General features: G+C 45.4%; 1 protein-coding gene across 1 annotated transcript in view; it reads left to right on the top strand.

Annotated features, from left to right (window-relative positions):
• The window catches only part of LOC109893174 (contactin-2), an 84,086-nt gene that overhangs the window by 58,269 nt on the left and 11,016 nt on the right, over positions 1-14,801 (top strand). Inside the window, exons 2-13 of the mRNA XM_020486264.2 lie at positions 675-812; positions 7,906-8,047; positions 8,168-8,340; positions 8,624-8,719; positions 9,479-9,691; positions 10,047-10,149; positions 10,481-10,662; positions 12,184-12,320; positions 12,478-12,607; positions 12,736-12,886; positions 13,121-13,248; positions 13,441-13,616. Of these exons, the coding sequence (XP_020341853.1) occupies positions 746-812; positions 7,906-8,047; positions 8,168-8,340; positions 8,624-8,719; positions 9,479-9,691; positions 10,047-10,149; positions 10,481-10,662; positions 12,184-12,320; positions 12,478-12,607; positions 12,736-12,886; positions 13,121-13,248; positions 13,441-13,616 (1,698 nt within the window). The 5' untranslated portion in view covers positions 675-745. The remainder of the gene's footprint in view (positions 1-674; positions 813-7,905; positions 8,048-8,167; positions 8,341-8,623; positions 8,720-9,478; positions 9,692-10,046; positions 10,150-10,480; positions 10,663-12,183; positions 12,321-12,477; positions 12,608-12,735; positions 12,887-13,120; positions 13,249-13,440; positions 13,617-14,801) is intronic.

The raw sequence follows: 14,801 nt of genomic DNA, 5'->3' as shown, positions 1-14,801 counted from the left end.
TTGTCAAGGAGATGTTCTGTTTGCACCTTGTGAAAGAGTTATAAATTGAACGTAAGAGCACTACGATTTATTTAAGAGCAATCCATTTCATGTAATCTCAACAAAAATCCATCGTAAATCACTGCGAATGCTCTTACCTCGCCCATTCTTCCCCCAAGCTGCTTTTTCACATTGCCAGAGAGAGATAATTGCAATGCTGTGTACCAAGAATGACCCGTACTATCTGTTTGTCTATCTACCTTAGGCTATAGTGTTTATTCTGTAATGTAACCTGAAGTAGAGCGCGGGAAGACAGTCTCCTGGGTGTGTGAAAGGCAGCGGGAGATATAGCTATTGAAGACAGAAGGCCACTGGGGCATACTTAGCAGGGGTGCTTGTCCAAATGGCACCCTACTGCTTATATAGCGCACTACTTTTGACCGAGGCCCATAAGGCTCTGGTCAAAAGTAATGCACTATGTATGGAATAGTGTGCCATTTGGACAAACCCCCGCTGTAGTGTGACACATTGCTTCCGTCCACAGACATTAGAGACCCTGTACTGTGAGGATGTTTAGAAAAAGAGAGTGTGGCTGCTTATAGATCATGTGTTAGCAATAGAGAGCTAGCCTTGTAGTAATAAATAAATAAATAATAAATAAATAATCAATCTGTCATTCTTTTTGTTCTCCACAGGAACTGATAAGCCTTTTCTCCTTTCTTCTGGTGTGGTTCTGATCCGGTTCAGTTCTGATCTGAGCGCGAGAATGGCGCGTTGGAGCGTGAGAATGATTCTGTTGAGCCTCAGCTCATTAGCTCTGAGCTACGCTGTCGGTAAGTTCTCTCTCTCTCTCTTTTTGTTATATATTCTGTTTACTCCTCCCTCCTCTCCACTCATCTCCTCCTGTCTTCTCTATTTCCCTCTCCTCCCCTTTCTCTTTTATTCTCCTTACCCTATGTTCCAATGTCAGTTCCGTTCCTCCTCGCATCACCACTTACTGTCAGATCTCCTCTCACGTCCACTCCATTAGTTTGAATCTTTCAATACTACCAAGGAATGTGGCTACTGTCAGTCCTGGATGGTGAATTGGATAAAATGACATTTCCATAAGAGTGCTGTTCACTTCCTGAATTGACTAGTAAATTAGGATGGACTTCAGCTCCGGGCTACTTCCCCATCAATATGAACACATCCACTATCTCAGTCGTTGTTATTAAAATCTCCCTCTCCCACCCACATGCAACCTCTTTCAGTTTTTGTGCTCCCCTAGCCCCCACAGCCTCTCACTCCAGACACGTACACACACTCAACATGATCATGTATCTTATCAGACTGATGGTTTGGTGTGCGATGGGTGGGTTTGGGGGTTGAGTGTGTCTGGAGAACCAAAAGTAAGGGTTCTGCGCCTCTGGGGGGCTTCAGGCCAGATTAAAATTTAATGTTGTTATTTTAGACCAGCGGGCACAAGGGATTCGATTTTTTTTTGTTTATTTATTTACTTGACGACAGAGTTGAAATAATTCAGCGATCTCATGAATGATAGATGAAGATGGTGTAGCGTTCCTTTGTTGAAATGAACAAGATTTTCCACTGTTGCCAAATGTGCAGTTACTCATAGTCAATCCCTGTGGACAACACACAGTCCATGAAATTGTAATTATTAGCCTCATCAATGCTCCGTTGGACTGTTGATGAAGTGAATCACACATGCACACATGAACACACACACACACACACACACACACACACACACACACACACACACACACACACACACACACACACACACACACACACACACATACACACACACACACACTCTGCATAAACAAAACTTAGTATAGTATTAATCAATACTCAACATGAAGGAGGAGTCACACATACATAAACTCAGTAAAAAAAAAAAAATGTCCCTTTTTCAGGACCCTGCCTTTAAAGATAATTCGTAAAAAATCCAAATAACTTCACAGATCTTCATTGTAATGGGTGTTTCCCATGCTTGTTCAATGAACCATAAACAATGAATGAACATGCACCCGTGGAACGGTCGTTAAGACACTAACAGCTTACAGACGGTAGGCAATTAAAGTCACAGTTATAAAAACTTAGGACACTAAAGAGGCCTTTTTACTGACTCTGGAAAAACACCAAAAGAAAGATGCCCAGGGTCCCTGCTCATCTGCGTGAACGTGCCATAGTCATGCTGCAAGGAGGCATAAGGACTGTGGCCAGATGTGGCCAGGGCAATAAATTGCAATGTCTGTACTGTGAGACGCCTAAGACAGCGCTACAGACCAGATGGACAGCTGATCGTCCTCGCAGTGGCAGACCACGTGTAACAACACCTACACGGGATCGGTACAACGGAACATCACACCTGCGGGACTGATACAGGATGGCCACAACAACTGCCCGAGTTACACCAGGAACGCACAATCCCTCCATCAGTGCTCAGACTTTCCGCAATTGGCTGAGTGAGGCTAGACTGAGGGCGTTGTAGGCCTTTTGTAAGGCAGTTCCTCACCAGACATTACCAGCAACAATGTCGCCTGTGGGCACAAACCCACCATCGCTGGACCAGACAGGACTGGCAAAAAGTGCTCTTCACCAACGAGCCTCGGTTTTGTCTCACCAGGGGTGATGGAAGGATTCGCTTTTATCGTCGAAGGAATGAGCGTTACACCAATGCCTGTATTCTGGAGAGGGTCCGTCATGGTCTGGGGCGTTGTGTCACAGCATTATTGGACTGAGCTTGTTGTCATTGCAGGCAATCTTAATGCTGTGCGTTACAGGGAAGACATCCTCCTCCCTCATGTGGCACCCTTCCTGCAGCCTCATCCTGACATGACCCTCCAGCATGACAATGCCACCAGCCATACTGCTCGTTCTGTGCGTGATTTCCTGCAAGACAGGAATGTCAGTGTTCTGCCATGGCCAGCGAAGAGCCCGGATCTCCATCCCATTGAGCTCGTCTGGGACCTGTTTGATTGGAGGGTGAGGGCTAGGGCCATTCCCCCCAGAAATGTTAGACAACTTGCAGGTGCCTTGGTGGAAGAGTGTGGTAACACCTCACAGCAAGAACTTCCAAATCTGGTGTTGTCCATGAGGAGGAGATGCACTGCAGTACTTAATGCAGCTGGTGGCCACACCAGATACTTACTGACTGTTACTTTGTTCAGGGACACATTATTCCATGTCTCTTAGTCACATGTCTGTGGAACATGTTCAGTTTATGTCTCAGTTGTTGAATCTTGTTATGTTCATACACATATATACAAATGTTAAGTTTGCTGAAAATGAATGCAGTTGACAGAGAGAGGACGTTTTTCTTTTTTTTGCTGAAGATTTTGCAAAAGATGCAAGGCCACAGAAACCCAGAAACAGACACACACGCTCATACATCCCAATGGACAGACTTTGACACCCAGTATGTGTTAACTTTCTATGCTCAGTAAACAAAAAGCGAATAACATACACAGACAATCATATACAAGGCCACACTAATAAACACATACCATCAGGCCTATATGGTAGAGTGGCAAGACGGAAACCACTCCTCAGTAAAAGGCAGATGACAGTCAAATCAAATCAAATCAAATTTATTTATATAGCCCTTCGTACATCAGCTGATATCTCAAAGTGCTGTACAGAAACCCAGCCTAAAACCCCAAACAGCAAGCAATGCAGGTGTAGAAGCACGGTGGCTAGGAAAAACTCCCTAGAAAGGCCAATACCTAGGAAGAAACCTAGAGAGGAACCAGGCTATGTGGGGTGGCCAGTCCTCTTCTGGCTGTGCCGGGTGGAGATTATAACAGAACATGGTCAAGATGTTCAATGTTCATAAATGACCAGCATGGTCGAATAATAATAAGGCAGAACAGTTGAAACTAGAGCAGCAGCACAGTCAGGTGGAAGTTGAAACTGGAGCAGCAGCATGGCCAGGTAGACTGGGGACAGCAAGGAGTCATCATGTCAGGTAGTCCTGGGGCATGGTCCTAGGGCTCAGGTCAGTTGAAACTGGAACAGCAGCATGGCCAGGTGGACTGGGGACAGCAAGGAGTCATCATGTCAGGTAGTCCTGGGGCATGGTCCTAGGGCTCAGGTCCTCCGAGAGAGAGAAAGAAAGAGAGAAGGAGAGAATTAGAGAACGCACACTTAGATTCACACAGGGCACCGAATAGGACAGGAGAAGTACTCCAGATATAACAAACTGACCCCAGCCCCCCGACACATAAACTACTGCAGCATAAATACTGGAGGCTGAGACAGGAGGGGTCAGGAGACACTGTGGCCCCATCCGAGGACACCCCCGGACAGGGCCAAACAGGAAGGATATAACCCCACCCACTTTGCCAAAGCACAGCCCCCACACCACTAGTCAGCTTGGAGTTTGCCAAAAGGCACTTAAAGGACTCTCTGACCATGAGAAACAAGATTCTCTAGTCTGATGAAACTAAGATTGAACTCTTTGGCCTGAATGCCAAGTGTCACATCTGAAGGAAACCTGGCATCATCCCTATGGTGAAGCATGGTGGTGGCAGCATCCTGCTGTGGAGATGTTTTTCAGCGGCAGGGACTGGGAGTCTAGTCAAGATCGAGGGGAAAGATGAACGGAGCAAAGTACAGAGAGGTCTTTGATGAAAACCTGCTCAGGACCACAGACTGGGGTGAAGGTTCACCATCCAACAGGACAATGACCGTAAGCACACAGCCAAGACAACTCAGGAATGGCTTTGTGACAAGTCTCTGAATATCCTTGAGTGGCCCAGCCAGAGCCTGGACTTGAACCCGATCAAACATCTCTGGAGAGACCTGAAAATCGTTGTGCAGCGACTCTCCACTCAAGGATATTCATCCAAGCTGACAGAGCTTGAGAGGATATGCAGAGAAGAATAGGAGAAACTCCCCAAATGCAGGTGTGCCAAGCTCGTAGCGTCATACTCAAAGTACTTGAGGCTGTAATCGCTTCCAAAGGTGCTTCAAGAAAGTACTTAGTAAAGGGTCTGAATGCTTATGCAAATGTGATATTTCATTGTTCATTTTAATACATGTGCAAACATTTCTAAAAACCTTTTTTTGCTTTGTCATTATGGGATATTGTGTGTAGATTGAGGGAAATAATACAATTGAATGCATTTTCGAATAAGGCTGTAACATAACAAAATGTGGAAAAGGTCAAGGGGTCTGAATACTTTCCGATGAACTGTATGTTATCTTGAACATCAGTGTCTTTTTAAATAATATGCATGGGTGTGATAGTTGTATGACTTAATCACATTCGAAAAACGGTCATTAAAATAGCTTATTTAGCTAGTTAACAAAATCATAGTTTGTATCATGCATGCAAGCTTACCTGTCATATTTCCAATGATGGAGGAGCAGATCAGGCAACTTGTGAGAGGATCTACACCGTAGAATAATGATTCTTTCAGGTGAAATGTTGGGATATTGCGGTCCTGAGAATGTAGGAAAACCAGTACACATACTACCCCACACACAGACACACCCAAGGACACAACAAGAACATTGAATGTATCTGACGATAAAGAACTGTTGGTCTGTTTGGTTGGGAAGTTCATAGTTAGCCTACCTCAGGTTATTCTGTTTTGTTGCTGTGAAAGAAATGGGCCTATTCGTTCAATCAAATCAATCAATCAACTGTATTTTATAAAGCCAGCAGATGGCAAAGTGCTTAAAAACATAGCCAGCCTAAAACTCCAAAGAGCAAGCAATGCAGATGTAGAAGCACAGTGGCTAGGAAAAACTAGCCAGTAACCTAAAAAGAAACCTAGAGAGGAACCAGGCTCCGAGGGGTGGCCAGCCCTGTTCTGGCTGTGCCGGGTAGAGATTATATGAGTAATTGGCCATTAAAGGCCAGATCGTTCTTCAAACGTTCGTAGATGACCATCAGGTTCAAATAATAATAGCAGCGGTTGTAAAGGGTGCAACCGGTCACCACCTAAGGAGTAAATGTCAGTTGGCTTTTCATAGCCGAGCATTCAGAGGTCGAGACAGCAGGTGTAGTAGAGAGAGAGAGAGTCAAAATGATTTGATATTTAGATATACTCATTGTCTTCTCTCATTGCCACACCTCAAAATGAACACGAACAGTGGTTTGTATGGCAGGTTTCTAACATGCAGCACTGTTAGCTGGTAGGTTTGGATGTTTCCAGGGTATGAAATGATTTGGAAATGTATCTTCTGTATGGTTGGGGGATTGCCGTCCCCCTCCACACGCACACACACACACACACACACACACACACACACACACACACACACACACACACACACACACACACACACACACACACACACACACACACACACACAGCATCCTAGCACCCCAGCATAGCAAACACCCAGAGAGAGGAGAGACTGATTAGAGAGTCCCCAAACAGCCTGTGTGTCTCTCACTGCCCCAGATTTAAAGGTCCAATGCAGCTATTTTTATCTCAATATCAAATCATTTCTGGGTAATAATTGAGGTACCTTACTGTGATTTTTTTTTAACCATTTTAATTGAAAACAAACAAAAATACCAGAAAAAGTGCTGTTTTTGGCAGAGAGGTTTGAAACTCTCTCTTTGTTATTGGTCTATTAACTTGTACTGCCTGGTGCTGTCACCAGGCAAACCCACACTCCATCCCACCAAAACAGACTGAAATTTAAAGCGATGTTTTTAAACAACTCTTTCACTATAAGGGCATTATCAAAATTGTCAACATTTTACAGTGTTATTCCAACCTCATAGTTTTTGACTGCACTGGGACTTTAAGAGCTCCCCTTCTCTCTCTCAAACACACACACACACACACACACACATGTACGCACACATGCTCATGTGCAAACGTACCATCTCTTTCTGTTATCTCTTATTTCCTCCCTCCCTCTTTCCCTCTCTCTCGCACACACTTTTTGTGCCACGAGGATTCAGCATTAGATTCCCATATGTTCATGAGGCGTCTCTAACCCAATTTGCGCTGTATAACACGGACAGATTCTCTGTGTACCTGGAGAATAGCTAGCTGTCTGTTCCAACCGGCTGTTTCTACTGCACCTTCTGTTTCTCTCATCTCCCTCTCTCTCCACCCCTCCACTCTTCTACTCTCCTCTGTTCATCCCCCCTCTCCACCTTTACCTGCGCCTCTCCTCCCTCTAGCCACCCCAACACTCAGTCTCTTTTTCACTCTTCACCTCTATGTCCTCTCCCCATTTAAGTCCCTCTCCCCTCGTTCTCTCTTCATCACTGTCGTACCCGAACAGTATTGCCCCTGACAGCCTGTATCCCCTCCAGACTCCCACCCTTTGGATCTCACTCCCACTTTCAGTGCAGATGGTTGTTTTACCATAATGCTTGCCTGCACAACTCCTGCTTCACACTCACACTCACACACACATCTCTGAGCCATGAACACATAATTATGGGTTTTCTGTCAGGGGAACAGGGAATAGGGGAAAACAGGCCATCTCAACACCATCCCAGAGTACATTATTTAGCTGAGATTAAAATGGATTAGATTACATTTAATCAAATACTTCCACTGTAATTTGTGAACATTTCTCATTCAATTAGACAATTCCACATTTTCTGACTTTGGCTTCCCAAAGCACAGATGAAACTCGTATTTACCACCAACTGAATTTCTGAATGGTGATACATGGTGTTTTGGGGATGCTCCCTTTCCGTTTAATTAAGAAAAAACATGTTATAGTAATACAGAACAAGTTGTTTTGAAATGTTAGTGTCTTTCAACAGCCGCAGCACAACACAGTTCCAGTTGAATACAGTTTGAAAAGGGAAAAAAATCTGGAATCTAATTGTTTACTCTTAATCTTGATTGGTTGGAAGGGGCTGCTAGTAGGAAATTGGGTGGTTGGTCAATCTGATTTTGTGTGTGTGTGTGTGTGTGTGTGTGTTGACAGGCGGGGACGTGTGCATAACAGGTCATGACAGTGGGCCAGTGTTTGAGGAGCAGCCCAGCAGTGTGGTTTACCCAGAAGGTCTCAGTAAGGGAACAGTTACTCTCAACTGCCAGGCTAGAGCCAGCCCTGCTGCTACGTACAGGTAAGGACAAACATGTGCACACATACACACATCAGAGAAGCAGTCATCAGAGAGGTGGTACAGGTACTAAGTGCTCATCTCTTCAGCGTTATGTAACTTCTTCCCTTCCCTGTCCGATAGGTGGCATGTGAATGGTACGAATGTCCCGGTAGGGGACCTCCGGTATACACTGGTAGCCGGTAACCTGGTGATCAGTGGTCCCCAGTACGGCAGTGACGGAGGCTCCTACCAGTGTCTGGCCATGAACCGCTGTGGCACCATACTCAGCCGCGTCGCCAATCTCAAATTCGGCTGTGAGTACATTCATTTATTCATATTTATGTATTTACCATTCTCTGTGTTGATGCATATTAATCAACATGTATTGGATCCCCGTTGTTATTCATCAAACTCTCTTTTCTGTGGATCTCATCTTATTCCATTGATTGGTTTATATAGTGAAAAGAAGAAATTGCTCAGTGAGAAGTACACTTTCGTCTTGTGGTACTCTTGACTGAATTTAATTGAGTTTTTTTTTTCATTGTCTCGTGTAGTTTGTTTTCTATCTTCTTGTGATATCCTTTACTGTTTTTCTAGACCTCCATGACTTCTCTGGGGAAGGGCAGAGCCCGCAGACAGTGTACGAGGGTGCAGGTGCCTTCCTGGCCTGTCAGGCCCCAGCCCACTACCCAGGTACACACACACACACACACACACACACACACACACACAAATCAAAATCAAAGTTTATTTGTCATGTGCGCCGAATACAACAGGTCTGTAGACCTTACAGTGAAATGCTTACTTACAGGCTCTAACCAATAGTGCAAAAAAGGTATTAGGTGAACAATAGGTAGGTAAAGAAATAAAACAACAGTAAAAAGACAGGCTATATACAGTAGCGAGGCGATAAAAGTAGCAAGGCTACATACAGACAACGGTTAGTCGGGCTGATTGAGGGAGTATGTACATGTAGATATGGGTAAAGTTACTATGCATATATGCTGAACAGAGAGTAGCAGTAGCGTAAAAGAGGGGTTGGCGGGTGGTGTGTGGCAGGACACAATTCAGATAGCCCAGTCAGTCAATGTGCGGAAGCACTGGTTGGTCGGCCATTTTGAGGTAGTATGTACATGAATGTATAGTTAATAAAGTGACTATGCATATAAGATAAACAGAGAGGAGCAGGGTTGGTGGGTGGGGGCACACAATGTAAATCGTCTGGGTAGCCATTTGATTACCTGTTCAGGAGTCTTATGGTTTGGGGGTTAAAAACTGTTGAGATGCCTTTTATTCCAATCTCTGCTTTCTCTCTGAGTGCTCCCTTGAACTAGTTTGTGGAATGTTTTCATTGATAAGCCCGTATTTATGGCACATTGATTAAGTCTCACTCTCCTCCTCGTCTTCTCTCTCGCTCTTGCTCTCCCTTCTCTCTCTTTCTCCTCTCGTTAGCGCTGTCCTACCGCTGGTTCGTTAACGACTTCCCCAGCTTCGTGAAGCCTGACGGGGGTAGGTGGTTCGTCTCCCAGGTAACGGGCAACCTGTACCTGGCCAAGGCGGAGCCTAACGATACGGCAAGCTACTTTTGCTTCACCACCATCGACATGGACATCAGTACCAAGAGTACCTTCAGCAAGGCCAACCAGCTCACCGTGCAGCCAGACGGTGTGTGTGTGTGTGTGTGTGTGTGTGTGTGTGTGTGTGTGTGTGTGTGTGTGTGTGTGTGTGTGTGTGTGTGTGTGTGTGTGTGTGTGTGTGTGTGTGTGTGTGTGTGTGTGTGTGTGTGTGTGTGTGTGTGTGTGTGTAGAGAGAAAAGGCCTATTCAAGTACTCTGTTCCTCTTACACGGTAATTGTGCAGTTTTGAAAAGCGTTTGACATTTCAATTGACAAGGAACTACAAAGAATACAGTGCTGTATATTTCTCCTCTAAGAGGAGAGACTTGAAGTGCAGGTGTAATTTGCTTTATTTCACATCAGCCATTTTCGCTGTTGTTGACATGTCCTCTCTATTAACCACAGCCAATACCAGGAAGTCAGCTCCTGCTATCAAAGTGCGTTTTCCAGCAGAGACTTACGCCCTGGCAGGACACACCACCCAGCTGGAGTGCTTTGCCTACGGAAAGTAAGTCCCTGATCCATGTTATTATCCCATATTGTTAAAATATCTCCAATTTGCAAGCTTGCAACAATGCAGTAATCAATAACAATTTAATACTAAAAATAACAAGGTAGAACAGAAACACACAATAAATTAAAATAAGAGGAACGCGATAAAGTATGTAAGCATTCTCTATACACGATTTGTTGTATACTGTATCCACACACTCTCGCACTGCATTCCCCTTTTCTTGCCTCTCCCTCCTCCAATGTCCTCTTCCTCCTCCACCTTCCCCTCCTTCTGCCCATGCCGCTCTCCCTCTTTATCCACCACTGCTTCCCTTCCCTCACCTTAGTCCCATCCCAAAGTTGCGTTGGAGGAAGGTGGATGGTCTGTTGCCGTCTAAGGCCGGGGCCAGTGCAGAGGGACCCATCCTCACTCTGCCTGAGATTACCTTCCATGACGAGGGCGTGTACGAGTGTGAGGCCTACAACTCTGAGGGCCGCGACAAACACCAGGGACGCATCAACGTGCAAGGTAGGGTAGAGACACAAACAAACACACACACACAATTTCTAAGACTTTACTGAGTTACAGTTCATATTAGGAACTCAGTCAATTGAAAAACCACTAGGCCCTAATCTATGAATTTCACATGACTGGGAATACAGATATGCATCTTTTGGTCACAGATACCTAAAAAAAAAAAGGTGTGTCGTGGATCAGAAAACCAGTCGGTATCTGGTGTCTCCACCATTTGCTTCATGCAGCGCAACACATCGCCTTTGCATAGAGTTGATCAGGCTGTTGATTGTGGCCTTAGGAATGTTGTACCACTCCTCTTCAATGGTTGTGTGAAGTTGCTGAATATGTGCGGGAATTGGAACACGCCATCTTACACGTCAATCCAGAGCATCCCACACATGCTCAATGGGTGACATGTATGGTGAGTATGCAAGCCATGGAAGAACTGGGACATTTTCAGCTTCCAGGAATTGTCTACAGATCCTTGCGACATGGGGCCATGCATTATCATGCTGAAACATGAGGTGGAGGGAGTGGATGAATGGCACGACAATGGGCCTCAGGATCTCATCACGGTATCTCTGTGCAATCAAATTGCCATCGATAAAATGCAGCTGTGTTCATTGTCCGCAGCTTATGCCTGCCCATACCACAATGTTGACATCAGAAACCTGCTCGCCCACACAACACCATACACGCTGTCTGCCATCTGCCTGGTACAGTTGAAACCAGGATTAATCTGTGTAGATCACACTTCTCCAGCATGCCAGTGGTAAACGAAGGTGAGTATTTGTCCACTGAAGTCAGTTACGACTCTGAACTGCAGTCAGATGAAGACCCTGGTGAGGATAACACCAGTTTGTGTCGAAATTCTTTGGTTATGCAAACCTACAGTTTCATCAGCTGTCCTGGTGGCTGGTCTCAGACGATCCCGCTGGGGAAGAAGCCGGATGTGGAGGTTCTCGGCTGGCGTGGTTACACGTGGTCTGAGTGTGAGGCCTGTTGGCTTATGGTAGAGAAATTAACATTACATTTTCTGGCAACAGCTCTGGTGGACATTCCTGCAGCCAGCATGCCAATTGCACGCTCCCTCAAAACTTGAGACATCTGTGGCATTGTGTTGTGTGACAAAACTGCACATTTTAGAGTGGCATTTTATTGTCCCCAGCACAAGGTGCACCTGTGTAATGATCATGCCGTTTAATCAGCTTCTTGATATGCCACACATGTCAACTGGATGGATTATCTTGGCAAAGGAGAAATGCTCACTAACAGAATGTAAACAAATTTGTGCACAACATTTGAGAGAAATAAGCCTTTTGTGCGTATGGAACATTTCTGGGATCTTTTATTTCAGCTCATGAAACACGGGACCAACACTTTACATGTTTATATTTTTGTTCAGTGTAGTATCCAGCAGCAAGTCTGAAACCCTGTTCCCCCTGAATATAACCATTATATGACACTCAGAACCATCCGTGTTTACCTGAATTTGTCTGTGAACTTGTCCCTGTATCTGTTTGGTTCATTCAGCCCAGCCAGAGTGGCTGCAGGTGATGAGTGACTCTGAGGTGGAGATCAGTTCAGAACTGCACTGGACCTGTGTGGCTGCTGGCAAACCAAGACCCTCCATACGCTGGTTACGTAATGGACAGCCCCTTAGCACACAGGTATATACACACACACACACACACGTACACATAGACACACAAGCCCATGTCGCTCGTCTCTACCCTCCCTTGTGTGATGTTTTCCCCCTCCCTATTCATTTACCTATATCTCCTTCCATCCATTCCTCTATCTCTCCATCCATCCCTCTGACATCAGGACCGAGTGGAGGTCAATGGGGGTCGTCTGAAGGTCATCAACCTGGCACTGGAGGATTCTGGGATGTATCAGTGTGTGGCTGAAAACAAACACGACACCATCTACTCCAACGCCGAACTGAGGGTGCAAGGTGAGAGGTCAGGGTTCAAGGGTTAAAACCAAACCCCGTAAACACTGCAGCCCAAGAGAAATGCAACTTAACACCCGAGTTCTAACCTCTCTAACTCCCTGTCCTCCCCCTTGTGTTGTGGTCTCCAGTCCAGGCCCCAGACTTCCGCTCCAACCCGGTGAGGAGGTTGGTCCCAGCAGCCCGAGGGGGGCAGGTGATGTTGGAGTGTCGGCCGCGAGCCGCCCCAAAACCTACCCTGTTCTGGAGCCGTGGCACTGAGCTCCTCACCAACAGCAGCAGGTACACGCACAAACACACACCTGACCCTGAACCTCACTTTAACCTTAGATTCAGACTTAGTGAGGCTTGATTCAGAAAGCCTCAACAGTTCTGGGGGGGGATTAAAAGATAAATGTGATCTGAAGGAAAAGTGTCAGATTTTGTCCAATACTCCCACCTAACAACAAGTGCAAACTGCAAACACATGGAAACATTTGGGATAATAAAGATTACATTTCCTGCTTCTTCTCCCAGGGTGACAGTGACTCCAGATGGGATCCTGTGGATCCACAACATCAGCAGGGCAGATGAGGGGAAGTACACCTGCTTTGCTGAGAACTACTTGGGCAAGGCCAACAGCACTGGACACCTGTCGGTTAGAGGTACACAAAAGCATGGATGCACACATACATACACATGCAAAAACACACTCACATTTGCACACACATGGCATGCACATTCTTACACACGTGTACACACACACTGGCCCACTGAAACACCAGTGCTTGTTTTAAGACAGTTTCACTCCTCCCCTACTCTCCTCCTTCGCTTTCTCCTTCCCCTCTCTTCCCCAGATGCCACTAAGATCACCCTAGCTCCCTCCAACGCTGACATCAACCAGGAAGAGAACGTCACGCTGCAGTGTCACGCGTCACATGATCCCACCATGGACCTCACCTTCACCTGGGCTCATAATGGAGCTCTGCTGGACCTGGAGGACCCCGCCGGACCGTACCACCGTGTGGAGGGGGTGAGTTAGTCAGGCCACAGTAGAATGTACCACTGCAGGAATGGGTGTGCATCATGATGAATAAGACAAAAAAAATCCACAGGTTCACTTGGGGTTATTTTCAATCAAACCGTTTGAAATTGAATCAAATTGCTTAACAGATAATTTTTTTAATCAAAAAGACATTTGGTATGATTTTGAGTGAATAATAGGGTTAATGAAAATGACCATGAATCAGGGTGTATTTACAAGACATTAGTCAGATATATGCCTCATTTCAATCTAAGTTGCAGACCATATCAAGGAAACTATCCATTTAATGTGCAGAGTCACAGCCTACTGTTCACGTCTTGCTGATGAAACACTTCTATGTTGATGATGTGACATTGCGATTTTCCATGCCCCTTGGTTTATTGGGGATTAGAGTTTATAATCCTGACCCAAACAAATTATGGTCAGCGCTATGATTTCACTGCCACTGGAGTTGTCTTATAATGGAAAAGACTTTCAAAGCAGAGTGTTGGATATAATTGAATTTCAATTGAATTCAAATTACATTCAGTACTGCTGTGAAACTGTGATTATATGAATACCTGGCTTGTTTCTCTGTATCAGGCAGACCATGTCTCCAATTACTGAGTATGTCTCTAATTCTGAACAAGCTCTCTCTCTCTCTCTCTCTCTCTCTCTCTCTCTCTATCTCTCTTTATTTCTTTCTCTCACTTGCACTCTCTGTCTCTCTGTCTCTCTGTCTGTCTCTCTCTCTTTCTCTCTCTCTCTCTCCCTCCTCTCTCTCTCTCTCTCTCTCTCTCTCTCCCTCCTCTCTCTCTCCTCTCTCTCTCTCTCTCTCCCTCTTTCTCTCACTTGCACTCTCTCTCTCGCACTCTCTCTCTCTCTCTCTCTCTCTCTCTCTTTCTCTCACTTGCACTCTCTGTCTCTCTCTTTCTTTCTCTCACTTGCGCTCTCTGTCTCTCTCTTTCTGTCTTTCTTTCTCTGTCTCTCTCTTTCTGTCTCTTTGTCTCTTTCTGTCTTTCTTTCTCTGTCTCTTTCTCTGTCTTTCTTTCTATCTGTCTCTCTCTGTATCTCTCTCTCTCTGTCCTTCTTTCTCTCACTTGTGCTGTCTGTCTCTCTGTCTGTCTGTCTTTCTCTCACTTGCGCTGTCTGTCTCTCTGTCTCTCTGTCTCTCTGTCTATTTCTGTCTTTCTG

This window comes from Oncorhynchus kisutch, linkage group LG1 (assembly GCF_002021735.2).
Source record: "Oncorhynchus kisutch isolate 150728-3 linkage group LG1, Okis_V2, whole genome shotgun sequence".
Taxonomy (NCBI): Eukaryota; Metazoa; Chordata; class Actinopteri; order Salmoniformes; family Salmonidae; genus Oncorhynchus; species Oncorhynchus kisutch.
This window is presented reverse-complemented; position numbering and strand designations above follow the sequence as displayed.